The following is an 18330-nucleotide window of genomic DNA, read 5'->3' as shown; positions in this document are numbered from 1 at the left end:
TGTAGTACCAGTGAGAGGCAGAGAAAGGCTGGCGACTTACCGCAACTGTAGCGCACGGGGCAGCAGGATCCCTTGTTGTAGATGGGCAGGCATCCGTCCACATGGAGGGTGCACTCCTGCATCACGCACTTGGTCTGGTTGTTGATGCAGTAGCACAGCTCGCACGGCCTGTTGGGGTTCGATGGCACCTGGGCGCCCTCCGGGTAGAACTTCTCCTCGATGCTGCAGCCGAACTTCTCGGGGATGCTCAGCTCAGTGCCGGGCTCGGGGGTGTGGTAGGGTACATCGACCGGAACTGTTTATTGGGGCGAGGGGGATTGGTTAGGAATGATGGACATAAGCTTTCCCACTGGGACTACTCACCCTCTGGGCAGGTGATGATGGGACAGCACTGATCCTCCCGCTTCTCCACGATGCAGTCGTGGCCAATGGGCTTGGTGAAGGGGCAGACGCGCAGGTAGCACATCAGCATGCGGTTGTGGCAGGTGCAGTTCAGACACGGCTCATTGGTCATGATGCGATCGCCCTCGTTGTAATGCGCATAGTTGTAGTAGCAGCCCTCTGCAACAGAAAACAGACCAAGAAAGAGGCTCACATTACTACCTCGTCCTCAAATCTGGAGCGCTGCCTGGGAACAGCCGCCTCAAACAATGCCTGGGCCCCCAGTTCTCTGACTAATAAATTCCAGCCATTAGTTATGGATGCAGGCCACCACAGTATCCATTGAAAATCAAGCTGCAGCTCCAGTTCAAGTTGGAGTTGGAGGCGTGGTGGGGTCGGGGCGGGTCAATGTGTGCTACTGTGTCGCCAGGGCCATAAATAAGGCTTAGCGCCACCAGCTGTCATAATACGTGCAGCTATAGACAATTTTTATTGCTCATCAGCGTCGTTAAACAAAAGTCAAGTGCCACTGCCGGTCGTGTCTTAAAATATGCGCACGTCTGTCAGTCCCAATGTCCACTGTCCACTGTCCGTCGCCGGTTGTCCGCTGTCTGGGCTGACTGGCTGCCTAATTTAGTGACGTCCACCCGCAATAAATTCAACATCACATCATTAACACGTTAAACGCGCCGGACCCACACCCGGACCCCGCCTCAGACCCAGACCCCAAGTCGAGAGTTGAGCAGCGAGCAGGGGCTAGACCATTTTTTGTTGATTGAAATCTTTGGGGTCTCGGACTGGGTCTCGGTCTCAGTCTCGGTCTCTGGCGCAGTTTGAAGCTCACGTTTCCAACATAACTCGTAAAAAGCAGCGCTTATTTCTTTATGTTTCAATTTGTTTTCGTATGTGTCTTTTCACACCTCATCTAACTGGTTAATAATGCTGCTTTATGACAGCGATTGGTTCGATCATTTGCACCCGATTAGCGGCTTATGCTTTCTGGAGCCGGCTTATCCGCCTGGACAGCACTTGACGAGCTAATTAACCATCAAGCTGGGGAGTGGGGAATGCGGAAGGGGAATCTTTGATGGGAAAATCTAGAACCCCTGGGGAGATGGGACCTGTCATACATATGCATATTGTTTCATTTAATGAAACAATTCTCAGATTAGGGATGGGCTTTCCTTTCCTTTCGTTTCGTTCACATGGAAAACAAATTAAATTCGCGGCGTGCCATAAATCTCGCAAGCATTTATGGCGCATAGCAATCTGATTCTCTTCATTATTATTCCGAAACGTAATCATCATAAAACGAATCTAGATGCACTTTTACGAGTATTATGGGTGTACCAGTGGTTCAATTTTGCTTGCCGCAGCCGCAGCCGCAGCCTCGATTGGGGCGGCCACCGTCGTTATTGCCACCACTGGCAGCACTCAAAAATTAAACAGAATTCTGACTTACCCGAGTACTGCTGGATCTCCGTGTATTCCTGCAGTGGAGCTGGAATGAGGAATGCGAAAAGAAATGTTTATTATTTAATGAAATGCCATAGTTACTTTGCCGCGATTACGGCAGCATTTTTATGATGGCCATATCCGTTAGCCATGACCATAATAAATTAATTTATCTATTGCAGCGAATGCATCGCAGCAAATGCATCGAATGCCGGGCTCTAATTGTGCCTGCATGCAATTGAAATTAGGCCCGGACGTGGCCCCGGACTTGCGTAGGCCAACCACTCCTGTTGATAGCCCTGTCCGGGGCCTGATAACAGGGTCCAAGTGCCGCTGGCCAGCCGCACCAGCAGCAGCTCCAAATTGCAACATCAGGAGGCACCAGCAACCACCAGCTCTAGCAGGAGCAACAGTTTGGCTTTGTGTGCGTGCAACGTGTTATTACCACATAATCAAAATGCAGCCAGCCAGGCAGCAACATCATCCGGCAATCCAGCAAAAATGGCACGTAGTCGATTCTGAGCCGAGGCCTGAGCTGCCTGCGTGTGTCCCACACTGGCCAACCGCCGTCTGGCCTGTTTCTGGCCCCTGGTAAAATGGCTCAAACAAATTGTTTAAGCTGACAGTTGGCCAGCAAGGCGAGTGCTGTAGCGGCTGCTGCTGCTGCTGTTCTACGAGATTCTGGAGGCCACTTGTTGCTGCGGTGGGGTGGCGTCTATGAGCCACAAGCCAGCAGCAACATGCAACATGCAACAAAGGACGGCCTGTTGCTGCACGGCGCACGGCGCACGACGCACGGCAGAAAATGATTTGACAAATTGCATTTTTATGAATTGCTGTTGCTGGCGGCTTTGCGGCTTTGATTAATTGCGTCTAGTTGAAGGGTTGACAATTTTGCACATATTTCACATTTGAATTTCCGCATACTCGTGTATCTGGGGGGCCCCGACGGGACACTCCGGGATGACTTGCTCTTTGCCGGGATCCACATTTAAATGGAAGTCTGGCCCATACAATTTGGCAACAAATTGCAGGCGAAACAACAATGAAAATTCTAACGGCAAGTGCTCATAAGCATGAATTTGGCCCAGGCCCAGGCCCAGAGCCAGAGCCAGAGCCAGACTCTGGCCATGGAACTGGTCAAGACGGCGGCAACAAATCAGAGTAGCAATTTCAAATCGTGGCCAACGAACTGCTCCTAGAACATCTCTCTCTCTCTCTCTCACTCGAAACTAACGGATGTAAATTACATTTTATGCGGTAAGAACAACCACACGACCGAACCTGGCAACGCATAAAAATTCACACATTAACTGTTAAGGATTGTCGGCCAGCAGGTGGAGATGGAGATGGATGGGAGTCAGAGGCGAAGGCGAAGGCGAAGGCGAGAGGGAGCTACCACTTGACTGAACTGAACTGAAGTCTGGAGAAGGCAGTGTGAAGAATTTGGCTGCAATGGGAGTCAATCATGCAGCCGGTTCGCAGTCAGTCCGATACGAGACACAGTCCCAGACCCAGACCCAGACCCAGACCTAGAGCCATAGCCAGACTCTGGCAGAGAGCAAGACCACGACGACGACAACTCCCCAGTTGCTGGGACGGGACCGCCTTGTAATGCAAACTTATGCAACAATTTTGTGCTGTGCAAGTGCAACAACTAAAACAAGCCACATACTACATCATCATTACGATTATTATTATGATGATGATGATGATGATCGGGGCGACGCATGAGCTGTTGTTGCTTTTGCTGCTGCTGCTGTTGCTGTCGAGGAGGATGATGATGATGATGATGATGATGATGGTGGTGGTACACATCAAACATGGTCGTGTCGGTCCAACAAACAGAAGTCAGTCAGTCAGTTAGTCAGCCAAAGTCGCTGCTGATGTTGTGGCTGGTGTTGATGTGGATCCAGCTACAACTTGCCCGGCTCTGCCTCTGCATCGTGTAGTACTTGGGCAACAGAGACTGCGGTCGAAGCCGAAGTTAAAGCCAAGTTGTTGGCGGTGGCGGTTGCTCTTGCTTTTGCTCTTTGCTGTTGCTCCCGCTCGAGTCGTGCATTTTGTTTATTCTAGGAAAGCGCGCGCGCATTCGCCCCCTTCTGATCCTCCTCCATGGCCATGGCCATGGCTGGCTGCTTGGTCTGGGCCAAGACGCTGCCACTGCCATTGCCACTGCCACTGGCTCTGCGGCAAGTTGAATGACCCGTCGCGCATGTGTGCAAAAATGTGTACACAAACCATAAAATACAAGCCACAAGCACTGGCACTGGCACTAGCACCAGCTCTGGCACTGGCAGCTTTACTTACATAAGTAGGCCTAGGTGCTTCAGCTGTAGCTGTATATCTGTAGCTGTATCCGAGGTTGGACTGAACCAGAGTCACATAGCCACAAGCCCAGGCCAAGGCTCAGAAGCAAGCCCAAACCCAAACCCAGCCAAGACCCAGGCACGCCTTTTGCTGGTTACGCTTTATTATTTAGTGCTGTGGGTGGACTCGGCTGTGGGGGCAGCAGATGGGGAAAAAGTGGAAGTTTTCCCCAAATATTCTTGTTGCTAGCATTACTTTTATATGCCCCACCCCACCTCTGGGCCTGGGCCCGGGTCTCTACGATTCTCTGCGCCGTGCGGCTCGATGCGGAAACGCAGGCGAGTGAAAATATTTGCCATGCCACAAATATTTCAAAGATTACTAAATAAACACAAATCTTCGCCAGTCTGTTGTCCCCAAATGCGTTTGTCGTTGGCTCTCTTCTCCTTTTTTTTTTTACCGCTATTCGCAGCTGCAGCAGCGACAACTTGACCACACCCACCTCCACCTCCAGTCGCAGACGCAGACGCAGACCCAGCCACCGTCCCAGTCCCAGTCCCAGTCCCGAAGAAGCGTCGGATCAGGCTCTGGCCTGAAACGTTGCCGTTTCTCACTCTGTTTTTGGTGTGACCGAGGAGAGTCTTTCTATATTTATCTATCTTCTAATTAGATGCAGCTAAAACAATGCCCGGGGAGACGAGCAATAAATCGATCTATAATTGCGATTCCCAGTAAAGGCAAAAGGCAGCAGCATCCAAGAACAGCCAAGAAGCCACAAGGAAGCACAAGAAGAAGCCACTAGGAAGAAGGAGCATGCAAATTTTTAATAGACTTTTGTTGGGCAAAACAATTTCCATTTTCTATGGCCTTGATCACATAATTTCCATAATGCCGAGTAGATCAATATGGAGTGAGCGACAAGCTAACAACAACACAGACAGAAGGAGCCCAGACTTCCGACCCATGCCCATGCCCATGCCCATGCCCAGGCCCAATGCCTCCACAGCCACAGTATCATGTCCATGCATCAACGCTGAAAGCAGCCGCCAGGCAAGAGGCAAAACTGCAACACGGCAGGAGGCGCCCTAACAATGCAACTGCAACTGGAAGCATCGGAGGCCGCACAGCAAATGAATTTGCGAGTAATTTAACATGATTATGTCGGCGACAAGGTAGCAATGTAGACATCGGAGCTGCTGCTGCTGCTGCTGTTGCTGCTGGTGGAGCTGCTGGTGGAGCGCCTCGATTGCGGCTCCCCAAATTGGACGCAGTTGCTGTGGCCACGGGTATTGTATGGGCTATTGCCTTGGCTAGGGCGCTACCTTGGCGTGACGCTGTGTTTTATTACCGGACTGATGCTAGAGCCTAGACCATGATTCGTTCTAAGTAAATTATGCCCGATGGTCATGATGTGGATGGGGCGGCCATGAAATTGCACCAGTCGAAGGCTGTTCTGGTTGTTGCTGCTGCTGCTGTGGATGTTGCTGCCGTGCATATGAAACAATTACCGAGGCAAGGGTAATATCAGAGGAGGCTTAGACCTAGGCCCGCACAATCCTGCCTGTCTATATGTGGACATTGTAATTGCAGGCCCGACTCTAGGCCCAAGTTCGACTAGGACTAGGACTCCTCCAGCTCATCTCATATGCATATTTATGGCTGCCTGCCTGGGCAATGTCATTAGAGAGTCAGTGTCTGTTTGTCTGTTTGTCAGTTTGCCAGTTTGCCAGTTCGCCAGTTTGTCAGTTTGTCAGGTTGGGCGAACTTTTCCCTACCGCTCCTGACTGCTTAATAGATAATAATGAGGCCCAGTCGGCTGGCAGCTGGCCTTGGGGCGCTGTAATTAAGCAGTTAAAGGAGGGGTCGGTGTCGGTCGCCAGGAATTCTTTCCCACAGTCCGGGTCTCCGGGGCCCTAGAGTTTTACGAGCATGTGTCCTGTCTTTGATTTGTTTTGATGGCCTTTGCATGGCTTTAATGAATCCTCTCCTTCCCCTCCCCGTTCCCGTCCAGCAATCAATCTGTCCGACTCAGTCAGAGCACTCTTCCCCCGACTCGGGGCTAATCACAGACTGGCATTCCACTCCCCAGCTCTACTTTGTTCCGTTCCGTTCCGTTCTGTTCTGTTGCGAGGCAAATATATCATAATTTTGTTTGCGCAATTTTAGACAGTCCAAAACGGAGGCCTAGACGGCCGGACGGAGGAGGAACTGTCGTTCCGCAGCTCGTGCTGCACCGAGTAGCTCCTCCTTGGTCTGCATTCAATTATTACACCGCTAGCTGTTATTGATAACAGCGCATTGATTACAGCAATTGCCGAAATAACAGACAAGCCAGTCCAACGGCAGATTCCGATGCAGATTGAGACTCAGATTGCTGTGGCAGTGGCTGCTGGAGGAGCTGCAGTCGGAGCCTGACAAGTGATGGATGCATCCATGGCCCGGCCCCGGCCCCGGCCCCGGCCCCGGCAATCAGCAGCGGCAGGAGGAGCCTCAGCAGCAACAAGTTTCCCCCTGCGCATGCGTAACTGTTTATTAATTTGAGTGCAAGTTGGGGAGCCCCAAGAGGAGCACTCTCTCACGCTGGAAGTCCTGACTTGGGCCCGACTCAGACTCTGGGCCCGATTCAATTAAGTGCTCGCGGAACGCATCCATGTGGCATTCTAAGCGCTAATTGCTCACCGCCGCCGCATTTTGTTTCCCGTCTATTGCTGCTGCTGCTGCTTCTGCTGCTGTCTCCAGCTTGTAGTCGATTTGTATCTCTCTCTCTCCTCCCACGCCGGGGCTCATGGCATTCGCCTAATGATTGGACAGTGGAGATAGTGCAGCGGAGAAGACTGCTGGAGAATGTTGCGTGTTAGCCAGGACAGACCTGGCCAAAAGCCGTAAAATTCAATGGCCCAGTGCTCGCACACGGACACACACACACAGGCCGTACAGACCGTAGAATACTCGTACATCATGTGCAAAAGATCAGCAAAGCGATAATTATACAAAGTATTAGTTCAAGTGAGAGCCGAGCCTGTCTCTGACTTGGCATGACCCAAAGCTGGGGCTGTAGTTGTTGCTGGAGCCATGGACTGTCTGTGGTTGCCATGCGTAAAGGTGCCAGCCGGAGAGTTGATTGAACCCACTCAGGCATTAGAATGGGAATACGGAGATGGGCCTGGGCCTGGGCCTGGCACAGGGCTAGGGTTACACAATTGAAAGAGAACTGCTCCCAGGCCGGGCAAGTCATTGCACCTGTGATAGAGATCTCTCTCTCTTTCTCTCTTCTAATTACCATTCCTTACCATTGCGAAGCCTTCGTCTAAATAGTGTCAAAATGAATTCTAACACGCCAACCCAGCAGCCCAGCAACCCAGGTCCCGGGCTCCAGGTCCCAGTTCCAGTTGCCTGCTCCCTCTGCCGCCTCTAGCGAACCGAAAACATTTGCACTGGTCAAGCTCTGAAGACGGTAGCCGTCTTCGAGTTTGTCTTGGCCGTGGGTCTCCATCATTGTCTTGTCTTGTCTTGTTAGCGTGCCGGCAGTTTTCTTAGACAGCGATTAGTAGCCAGTTGTGTGGATGTGGCGCCAGGGTGAATGTCTAAGTGAGATGCGAAATGCATTTCCAATTGCCGGCGTACCGGCCTGCCGGGAATACCAGAGAAAGAACCCTTCTTTAGCTACGGCTACATCCTATCATAAACTCTAATTAGCAGGGGCCCACAGACACAGACACCGACACCGACACAGACCGATCGAATTGGGTCAGAGCGGCTACTAATTGCCATAAATACGAGTATGAATAAAAGCCGCAAATGTTTGCCATTTAATTAACATTTCGAACACGTTTTTGGACCGGCAACGTGTTATACAAATCGGAATTAGCATATTCACGCCGAGTAGACGAGAAATTGCATAAAACGTCGAACCAAAAATAGACATGCCCCGCGACACAATCCACGACGACAAGTTCAAGTTCAATGACATCGAAACAACAATAGGGAAACAGCATACATAATATGAGCTATGATTATGGCATCCACACCAACAGAAGCACCACTCCAAGATACAGATACAGCCGTACAGATAGGTGTCTGTAGTGTCTGTAGTTGTCTCGATGGGAAATCTGGGCTTACCAGTATATTGTATTACTCAACCTCAGCCGGCGTTTTGCTCTACTAAACAGCAAAAGATATTCATTTGCATTTCCCGAGCGGGCGAGCGAGCGCCTGGGAGGAGGCGGATGGAATGGTGGATTACTGTGGGCTCTGCTTTGCTTCGCTTTTCTTCTCTTCAAACAGAAATTACAGCAATCATTGAAAACCATTTCATTGTCGAGGTGAAAGGTGGAATGGGGCACACGGCATTCGGCACTCGGCACTCGGCACCAAGCGCCGAGGCGTTAATAGCCAAATTGTGTAATTGCAATTGTAATTCCATTCGGTTTGGTCGAAAAAGAAACGGCTGCTGCTGCTGCTGTTGCTGCTGTGGTTTAAGCCCTGTCTGTGGCTACACGTTCCCGTTACACTTCAAATTGCCTGGCAGTTAACCGCAAGCGTATTTACTTAAATGAAATTAGCCCCCGACCTTGTCGCAGGAAGTTGAGAATTTAATGCTGATAAAAATCAAAAGATCTGCCAGCCGCCTGCCTGCCTGCCTGCCGGGCTGCCTTCTCAGTGGATTTCCGCCTCCGATTCTGGTTCACACGCTGCTCTGGAGTTCTAACCATTTAATTGGAGAATCAAGTGCAACGGCAACTGCGGCCCTTTGGCGGCCTGGTCAATGGCCTCGCCCCCATACAGCGGTGGGACTTGCGTTTGCGTGGGTTTAAATCAAAACCAACTAAGTGGCTCGCCGGCCTGCGTCTGCGTCGGAACATTTAAGCCAAACAAATGTATCTTTTATGAGTGTCTCAAGCTCATGGTCAATTTATCATGCGCAGAGACTGGGACACACGATAGAGTTCACAGTCACAGACGCAGACCCGGCTTTGATTTCGCTTCACACCAACTCAAAATCTGAAAATCTGAAAAGCGTCTTCTGACAAATTGATGGACGACTGGGCGATGCGAGGCTGGTGGGCCGGGACACAGAACGGAGCCAAGCGAAAGGAAGGGAAAGCATAAATGCTTAGCATAAATGCTTGTTATGGCCAAGAACATGGGAGTCGGGTGGGGTTGAATGTTTGGATGTTTGGAGTCATGGGGCGGCATCTAATTGTGTCACCGTCGAAAGTTTCTCCGCTTCATTGGCAAATCTGTTTGGCAGTCTCACGTTCGATGGGTGCTGTGCTGCTTCGTGCGGGCTGTGATGCTGTGGCTTGGCCCGCGGTAACCCGCAAGTTCGTGATCTCTAACTCTGCGTACTTGTTCTCTAAGTGGCTATGAAATTCCTCAGCCACGCAGCCAACACATCTTCGGCATCGCCATCGTCATCATCATCATCATCCTCATCGCCATATCGGTCAATGGTCAGCGGCTTTGGCCAGCTTGTTTGCCAAGCAAACAGCTCCGACTCGGAGTTCTACAGCTACTTCTATGTCTACTTCAGAGACGACTCCGACTGGGATGGAGGGCAGACAACAATGTACGGATGGTATGGCTATGGCCCCTAGTGTCAGTATGTTTGCATATATAAAATATTTACGATCGCTGGATCGGCAGCACCACCTGAGGCAGCTGAAGCAAATGGAGAAGGTAGCCACGAGGTCTGTGGGCCTGTGGGCAGCCGTTCCGTTTGGTGCTATCAACGCCTCTGATAAGCCAAATCCGCCTTGCCACTTGACATTGAACCTGGTCCACGTCTGGGTCTGGGTCCGTGTCCGTGTCTGTGTCTGGGCCCGAGCTGATGGCAAAAATGTTAATTATATGCGCGTGGCTAAGCTGATGACTGGACAACGTTAAATCTTGATTAACGCTGCCTCAGCCGATGCTTCAGAGGCTTCTGCCTCAGCCCAGGGCCTGATGACGACGATGATGCTGATGCTGACGCTGATGACATCAGCCGAGCCATGCAATTAATATCAAAGCATAATGATGTGTACCTCAGACCCAGAGCCAGAGACAGAGCCAGCGCTAGAGCCTGGCCAGAAAGTTCTGTTGGCACGCACAAAACTTTTAAGCCATCGATAGCTCGGATAGCTGACTGGCTAGCGCGGGCTGCTAATACAAGCTAATTAGGCACAGCGGCAAGTGAACATCGCTTACTTCCGCACATCTTTATCTTGGGACTGAGACTGGGACTGAAGCTGGAGCTTCACATGGAGCCGAGAATGGGGGCCATAAAGCGCCGATTTATGTGCGCAATAAACAAAAATATTGAAGATCTTTGCTCAGCGTACTAATGCCTTTGTAATTGGTTATAAATTAAGAAATCACAAAAACTGGCTATGGGGGGGAAATAAAATATATTTGATGGTTAGGGAACTGCCGTCAGAATTACGGAATGGGAAATGGGAGATGGGAGATGGCCAAGGTTCAGTGACCATCATCCGAGCCATCATCGAGTGGTGTAGGTGTCAATTGGCAAGTCCCAAGAATCCACAGAATGGGCAATCATGGCCACCTGTTCTGCCTGATCTGTTCTGTTCTGTTGTGTTCGATTCTATAATAAGCATGAGAAAAACGAGATACGAACTCACGTTCGAAATTGATTGATGAAAACGCCCCAATGAAAATAAGCGAGCCAGCAGGCAGCCAGCCGACAGCAGGCAGAAGGCAGAAACGGGCAAAAAAAAAGGCATCAAATTGAAATTGCCATCTTCGATTCGTGGCTTATAAAATAATGGTAATGTGTTGCGGCTACCGCGATGCCTGGACCATCGCCATCACCGTCGTTCCACCGACCTTGAGCTTGAATTAAAACTTGAACTTGAGGCATCTCTCTTTCAGCTGGCGATGGCAGTTAAATTGCACAATTTGCCCGGGGGCTGGGTCTTACGGTTAACTGTTTGGCTATGGCCAAGCTCTTGGCTGACACGATGCTCGTATGATGCCAAAATGTTTTCGATATCTGTCTTAATAGCTGCGCAAACAATTCGATCGATCGCTGGATCGATGGATGCTGGGGCTTTTGTTATGACGCAAATGCCACTTGTTGTGAAGTATCTCACTCCGCTGTTAATCATCTCTAGAGTCTGAGTGGCCGGCTGACATTTGCACTAGTCCTATTGATTTATTGCTCGCATCTGTCGGCGGAGACAGAACCAGAACCAGAACCAGAGCCAGATACAAATGTATCGCGTGAGCCCAACTGTTGAGTCATGCGTTAGCTGCCACCTCATACTCGTACATGTATTTATAATGGAACAATTCAATTACCAGAGCATGCTGAGAAATTCTCCCGAGCCGCGGCTCCAAGTTCATCAAACTCAAGTGGTGTCGGTACCCTATACACAACCACTCTTCCACTCTTCGAATGGGGAGGATGGGATGTGGATGGGGGATTGGTTTGGGGTCCATTAGGCCGTTTTGTTGGCTTGTTAGTGTAACAGATTTGTGACTGTGTGTAATAATCAATAAATAGGTGAGAAACCCTGGCGGGGTTTCCAGCAGAATCAATGTTTAAAGCTCCATGGGTCCCACTCTCTCCCTTCGTCTCTTCCTCTCTATCGCCCATCTGTTCATTCGTTCTACCATTCACAAAAATTCTTTTCCATTTTCCATTTAATTTCGTTTTTCGTTCTTCAGATACATTTCCATATGCAGCCCCGGACACCGGAGTTTTAGACATGTGTTAATGAAAATTCCAAGAATTCTGAATGCATCCATCGAATGGTGGAGTGGCGGTGTGGCGGCGGGGCGGTGTGGCGATGTGGCGGTGTGGCGGCGGGGCGGAGTGTGGTGCCGAATGTGGGTCAACGAGCTGACTATTGTCGCCTATCGTTTTGACTAGGCCAAATCAGTCAGAGCTGGACACGTTGACGTTGCACCGGGAGATGGTGCTGGAGGTGGAGACGGAGAAGGAGATGGAGTCTCGCTCGTTGCCTGTTTATTGAAAGCCCATTAAACAATGGCACGCTGGGTCTGGGTCTGGTTATGGCCTCGGCTCGGTTCGGCTGGTGTGGGTACGGGTACCCACGAGTACTAGTACATTTTGGTTTTGGCATTTCTTGTCTTCTGCCGCTGACCGATATTCCCGGACATTGGAGAACTGCACCGTGGCTGCGTCCGGCGTCAGTTGGGTCTGGGTCTTGCTCTTTTTGGGTTTATTTGCCTTTAAGTTCTGTTTAAACAAGTCGTTAAATCGAACACGCCTAGAGTCGGGCTGGAACCGTTAGGCATCGCCTTTTATTGCCTTGGTAAATGTGAAAGTTAACACATTGCTGGGCCCTGGCAGATGCAGATGCAGTCACAGATACAGCAACAGCAACAGCAACAAAAACAGATACAGATACAGATACAGATACAGATGCGTCTAAATATGCAGTCGCGTTGCTGATGATGGCAAAGACCATTAGCACTTGCTTTTAATTATACGACGAGTGTGCCCGCAGCTCTCGCTCGGACCCTGCTCGGACGGACACTCCCTGAACGGGACAAGCAAGCCCTCCGGTTGAACGAGTATGTGTGTCCGGTGTCAGTTGCCGTCGATTCCAATTTAAATGGAAACGCATGACACAATTGAATTTGGGACACGACACCACCCCCCGCAGCATCCCCAGCATCCCCAGCATCACCAGCATCCGAATGGGCCTGCTCTTAATTAAATTTCGCCACCGAAATGCAACAGACTTTTAGGCAGTCATGACCACTGACGACCCCTGACCCAGGGCAAGCGGCAGGCAGATCTGGCAGCTGTTGTTGCCGTCTGATGGCAATTTGTCACAATGGCTTTAATTAGTCGAATTTCTGCCCGGAACTCGGGGTCAGTGCGGATGCGGATTGGTGTTTTACGGATCCCGGAATTTATGGGAAAATAATCAAAATAGACAAACAGGGCATATGGGAGGATTTGGCATAGATTACGAGGCTGCACTCGCACTCCGGATACTTGGGGTACTTAGCTGGCTAAACATAATTTATGTTGACATAATAAACCACTTACCGGCTTGTGTGGGTATCAGCATTATGGCCAGCAGGGCCAGCGTCAGAGACACCAGCTCCTCGAGTCCCAGCGGACTCGAACGTCTTCTTGTCATGGTTGTAACTGCAATGGAAGAGAGAGCGGGGACCAGAGTTATGGTTAGTACGTGATTGGCGTTGTAGAAAGGACGAGAACGAGGATGAGGGCACCTCAGTGCCCATTTGACAGGCTGGCAGCAGGAGGACCGTTTAACCCTTAAACAACAATCAAATCGAGCCACAATATGTTCCTTAAACGACAGCACTTCATTAAAAAAGCATGACAAGGCGCATGCCGCCTCATCTCTTCCTCATCTCGTCTCAATTTATTTCTTTTCTTATTTCGTTTCCATTTCTTTCTGTGTGCGCTGAAAATTTTCAATAGCTCTTTGGCTTACAAAAGCAATTTACGTGCACAAACAGCAGAAATTTCGGGCGGGTGGGACTGTTGACATGTGAACCGAATGCCACCAACGCCACCACCACAGTCAGCACCACCGACTGTCGACTACTTGCACCCCTCCCGGGTGTCCGGAGTGTACGGGCTGTCGATGTCCTGTCCTGGCCGGCACAGTCCTGCCCTTGGCTGACTGACTGGCTGTTTTTCTTCAATTGTTTGCGGAAATCACTTGTTTGCCGATTTGACAGATGTGCAATTTTCCCTGACATGCCCGTCGTCCTGCCTCCCTATCCCTCCCCTGCCGCCTTCGAGAACATCCTCCCAGACCCAGAACAGACCCGGAACTTCCTTCTGCTCGCCGGAAAGGTCAAAAATCGTTCAAGAGATACGAGTACGCATACAGAGAAACCTGCCCGAAAGTTTCTGTGAAGTTTTTCTTCTCTGAAGTTGCTGATTGAAAATGTCAGCCACACGACAAAGAAAACTTCCCGAAATTGTGCACCCCCACTTGCTGTTCCCCCAGCTTTCGCCCCCGTGGCCAGTGATCCCATCGTTATAATTAGCGGGCGGCAACCGCCACATATCACAGCTTATCGGTTGACAACTACCTAACTAACGTGACTCGCAGGTCCCGCCATATATAACCGGGTTTATGTTCGTCTCGATTGGGGGTATAATGGCGTCGAAGGGCCGACGACACATACGTTTCATATTTTCATTTATTAGCCAAGTTTCCTTTCGGCTTTTATTTGCTTTATGTTACTTTAATCAAGTCCCAGGAGATGCAACACGTGAGTGTGCCAGACCGATGCGAGGCCGATTCCATTGAGGGGTGGCTTTAGACCTGAGGGTGAGGCTAGGGAGAGGGATGGTGAGGGGTGGCTGAGTGCCGGTTTGAGAGGGGGTAAGAATAGGAGGTGGGGATGCCCGTACCCGTACCCGTACCCGCACCCATACGGATGTTTGTATATGGGTGGGCGTGGTCGGTGGGTGGATTATGCAATTTTATACCTTTCATAAAGCAATAAAATCTTCCAGACGAAGTACAATGGGACGGAATGGTTTTTTATCGATAAATGTGTATATTGATCTATTTTGTTTTGTAGATCGATAGTTATCGGATCTAACGATACCTTGTTGCATTTAAATCGAAGTAAAGGCTAGAATATCGATCGCTTTTCTTTTCCCTGATGTCCCCTGAGGAACTTGTCACTGTGGAATGGAATCCCATTTTGGTTACACTTCTGGGGGGTCATATCGAGCTCTCTCCTCCGCAATATTTCGCCTCCCCTTCTGCTATTCTCGTGAAATCTGAGTGGTTTTGGTTACGGCCCCCTCTCCGCGACGACCCCTCTACGTTGCAACGTACTCGTATTCCCCCCCTCGGGCAGCTGTTTGGTTTACTCGCTAACGAAACAAGCAAATAAAAATCGGCTAATGCTGGGGCTGGGGCTGCAGCTGGAGCTGAGGCTGGAACTGGGGAAGGCGAATGAGCAACGCTCGACGCTCATCATAAATGCGCGAATTGTGCTCATTAAAATGCAGGCGAACTGGGGGACGAGGGAGAGAGCCCCAACCTGAGCCCCGGGAGTCACAAATATCACTGCTGCGTGCTGGGGCAGGGGCAACGGCAACGGCAGCAATGCCACAACAAACAGCAACAGTAACGAGAGAGGTATGCAACACACGAAGCCGCCTCTCGGTCAAGTTGAAAGATTGCTCCGCTGATGCTGAGGCTGAGGCTGAGGATGAGGCTGTGGCTGCGACTGTGGCTGATACTGATGCCGATGGTTGTGGCTGCGGCTGTGGATGATTCTGATGGTGAAGCGTCTGCCTCTTCTGCAACCATCTCATTCGGAGTCGCGGCATGTTGATGACGAGTTGACATGACGAGCGACAATAACAATAATGATAATCTCACACAGCCAACAACAGCAACAGCAACAACAACCTGGACCATGATGATGATGACGATAATGGTGATGCAGATGATGATGATGATGGGGATGGGGATGAGGATGAGGATGAGGATGATGCCGCCTGCCTGTTTGGACTGACAACGGAAGCGACACAAACTGGCTATTAGTTGTTGGCCAAAATGGCACTTGTTCTAAAGCTATTAGCAACACACGAACAGCGAACAGCGAGCAGCGAGCAGGCAACATGTTGCGGCCTACCAACTGGCTAGCAACTGGCAACTGGCAACTTGTTGCTGTAATTATTCCACTGTACTGTCGTGGCTAAATGGCCAACAATTTTATTCTTTCTTATTTTCTGCAGCATAGCATAGCATTCAGTATTTGGGTTAAGACCAAATAAAGGGGTGGTCAGCAGCCAGCTGCCATGTGTCTCTGCCACAGCGGCCTCAGCCTCAGACTCAGCCTCAGCCTCAGCCTCTCTCTGAAAGTGTGTGTGTGACACAAATTCAATTTGTGAATGAAGTAGTAGCCAAAAGTACACACACAGACACACACACACACACAAACACACATCAGGAGGCAACTACTTTTACCCATCGGTACGAGTATTTGCCCAAAACGAGGCAGGCGCTTGTTACCAGTGCCCCAAAGAGGGGCGGACTCTACTGCTGCACATGCCACCAGATATCGGTCATGGGAAATTTGCAAGATTTTGGAAAAGCATCTGGCAAGGGCAAGGCCTGGGCCATGCATCTTCATCGTCTATGTATGTCTTCTTCGTCAACGGCGGCGGCGGCGGCGGCTTCGCGGTGGAGACCGTGTGGAGACCTGGTCTGAGTGGGTCGTCCATCTAACAATGGCCCACTGTTGATATGCGTTATGAAAAATGTATTCAGGTCCAGCAGGAGGCGGCTCATGCGTGAAGAGCGGTGGCAGAGGCCATATTTGCATAGCACAGCCCTCCTTCTGCTTGGGGGAATGCGGAATGCCCACAAAGGGTAGGCACTGGACAGGCCACCGCTTCTTTGTGGCTGAGAAATTGCACAGGCTGTCTGGGGCAGGCCCCTGCCCCTGCCCCTGCCCATGCCCATGCCCCTGACCCAACTCGCATTCGTTCTCGTATCTGGGCGATATCCATATCTACATTGTGGGCATGCGTGGAGGCTGCTGCCAGTTGCAAGTTGCAAGTTCCCATTTCCCCAGTTGCACAAATTGTGGCCCAGCTGCAGCTCTAATATAAATGTACGGCCGGAGAGGTGGAAACAAACAGAAAAAAATTTACATTTCACAAAGGCAGACGGCCTCAATGGAGGGTGGGAAAATTTCACATGCATCCATGGGCAGCATTTTGACAGTCGGGGCACGAGTGGCACGGCCAGGGAGCGGAAGAGTGGAGGCTTCGTTAGCATATCAAAAGGTGTCTCTTGTCAGAGAGCTATCTTGTGTCGGCTGTCGTGTTTGTGTCTGGTTCTGTGGCTCTCTGGCTCTCTGGCTGTGTCTGTGTCTGTGGCACTGTGCCTGTTGCTATTCCTCTGTCTGTTGCCTTCGCTTTGAAATTTGTACCATGACCCACAAATATACTTTGGGGCACGCATCTAACGACGACCCATCGACAAGATCGCAGTCAGAGATCGATAGCAATTTGCAATTTGCAAGCCGATGCTGAAGCTGAATGCAACTTCAGCTTTAATTGGATTCTGGCTGGTATCAAATTGACATTTAGCACACAAGCGAACCCCAGTGCCAGTGCCAGTGCCAGTGCCAGTGCCAGTGCCAGTGCCAGTGCCAGTGCCAGTGCCAGTCCTAGTGCCAATTCCAATCCCAATCCCAAACCGATCCAGAGCCAAGCGATCTCCCAATCCCCATCCCCATCCCCATCCCCATCTCCATCAGAGTGCTGCCGCCTGACCCCAACCTCACGCGTCCATCTGGGGATCTGCTGCTGCTGGCAATTGCCTCTACTCTCTGCTGGCTTATCGTATTACACTTCTTCGATTGCAATTGCTGCCACTGCTGTTCTGTTGTTTGGCGTTAATTTGGTTTTGTGTTCTGTTCTGTTCTGGCTCTTCGTTCTTGCCACTGCCACCCATTTAACGGTCCCCAGGTAGGGGCTGCGGCAGCAATTGCAAATTGCATTTTTTACTATTTTATGCTTATGGTATTCCTTTTGTCTGGCCAATTGCCTTGTTCTGCACGTCATCCCCATAAATCCGCGAACGGCTGCGGGGCCCTCACACATGTGCCTATCGCCAATCAGCAATCGCCGATTGCCGATTGCCGATTGCTGATCGCCGATCGCCAATCACCCATCGCCTATCGTCCGTCTATCGTGCATAGTTGTGGCCAATTGCGGGCCAAATTGTTGTGGCTTGGGTTCAGCAGCCAATTTGTTGGAATATGGCCTTAGGAATGTCCGACCTTGCCTTTTCAGATACAGATAAATTCCATGTCCGGTCATTTTCGTGTGCATCTTATGGATACAATAATTACAGAAGGTGTTCGTTCGTTCACTCAAGGGATAGATACTTTTCGGATTGAATTCTCAGAGATTAGATCTAATGGAGATTGCCATCGAGAACAGATGATTATCTGCAGATTTGAACTCTCGCACGAGGGTCTATGCAAATTTAAGATTGACCTCACAATTGAGCGACCTTGTGGCATCATCAGCATCATCATCTATAGCGGCAGCAGGCGGGAGGCGGGAGGCAGCCAGCAAGCCACTTGAGCCACAAATTGGAGGAGTTGCTTGAAATTAATAAAGCTCGGTGCTTCGCTGCTGCTCACGATCTGCAAACATAACGGTGTCTAGTGGCAAAT

At 50.4% G+C, this 18330-nt stretch overlaps 1 protein-coding gene across 1 annotated transcript in view; it reads right to left on the bottom strand.

The window, feature by feature from the left end:
• Positions 1-18330, bottom strand: part of LOC108155951 (mucin-2) — a 40806-nt gene that overhangs the window by 9574 nt on the left and 12902 nt on the right. The window contains exons 2-5 of the mRNA XM_033388352.1: positions 13175-13276; positions 1844-1882; positions 364-561; positions 41-295 (exon numbers count right to left, since the gene is read on the bottom strand). Coding sequence (XP_033244243.1) covers positions 41-295; positions 364-561; positions 1844-1882; positions 13175-13268 — 586 coding nt within the window. The 5' untranslated portion in view covers positions 13269-13276. The remainder of the gene's footprint in view (positions 1-40; positions 296-363; positions 562-1843; positions 1883-13174; positions 13277-18330) is intronic.

This window comes from Drosophila miranda, chromosome 2 (genome assembly GCF_003369915.1).
Source record: "Drosophila miranda strain MSH22 chromosome 2, D.miranda_PacBio2.1, whole genome shotgun sequence".
Taxonomy (NCBI): domain Eukaryota; kingdom Metazoa; phylum Arthropoda; class Insecta; order Diptera; family Drosophilidae; genus Drosophila; species Drosophila miranda.
Note: the sequence above shows the minus strand (reverse complement) of the source record. Positions and strands in the feature narration are given on the sequence as shown.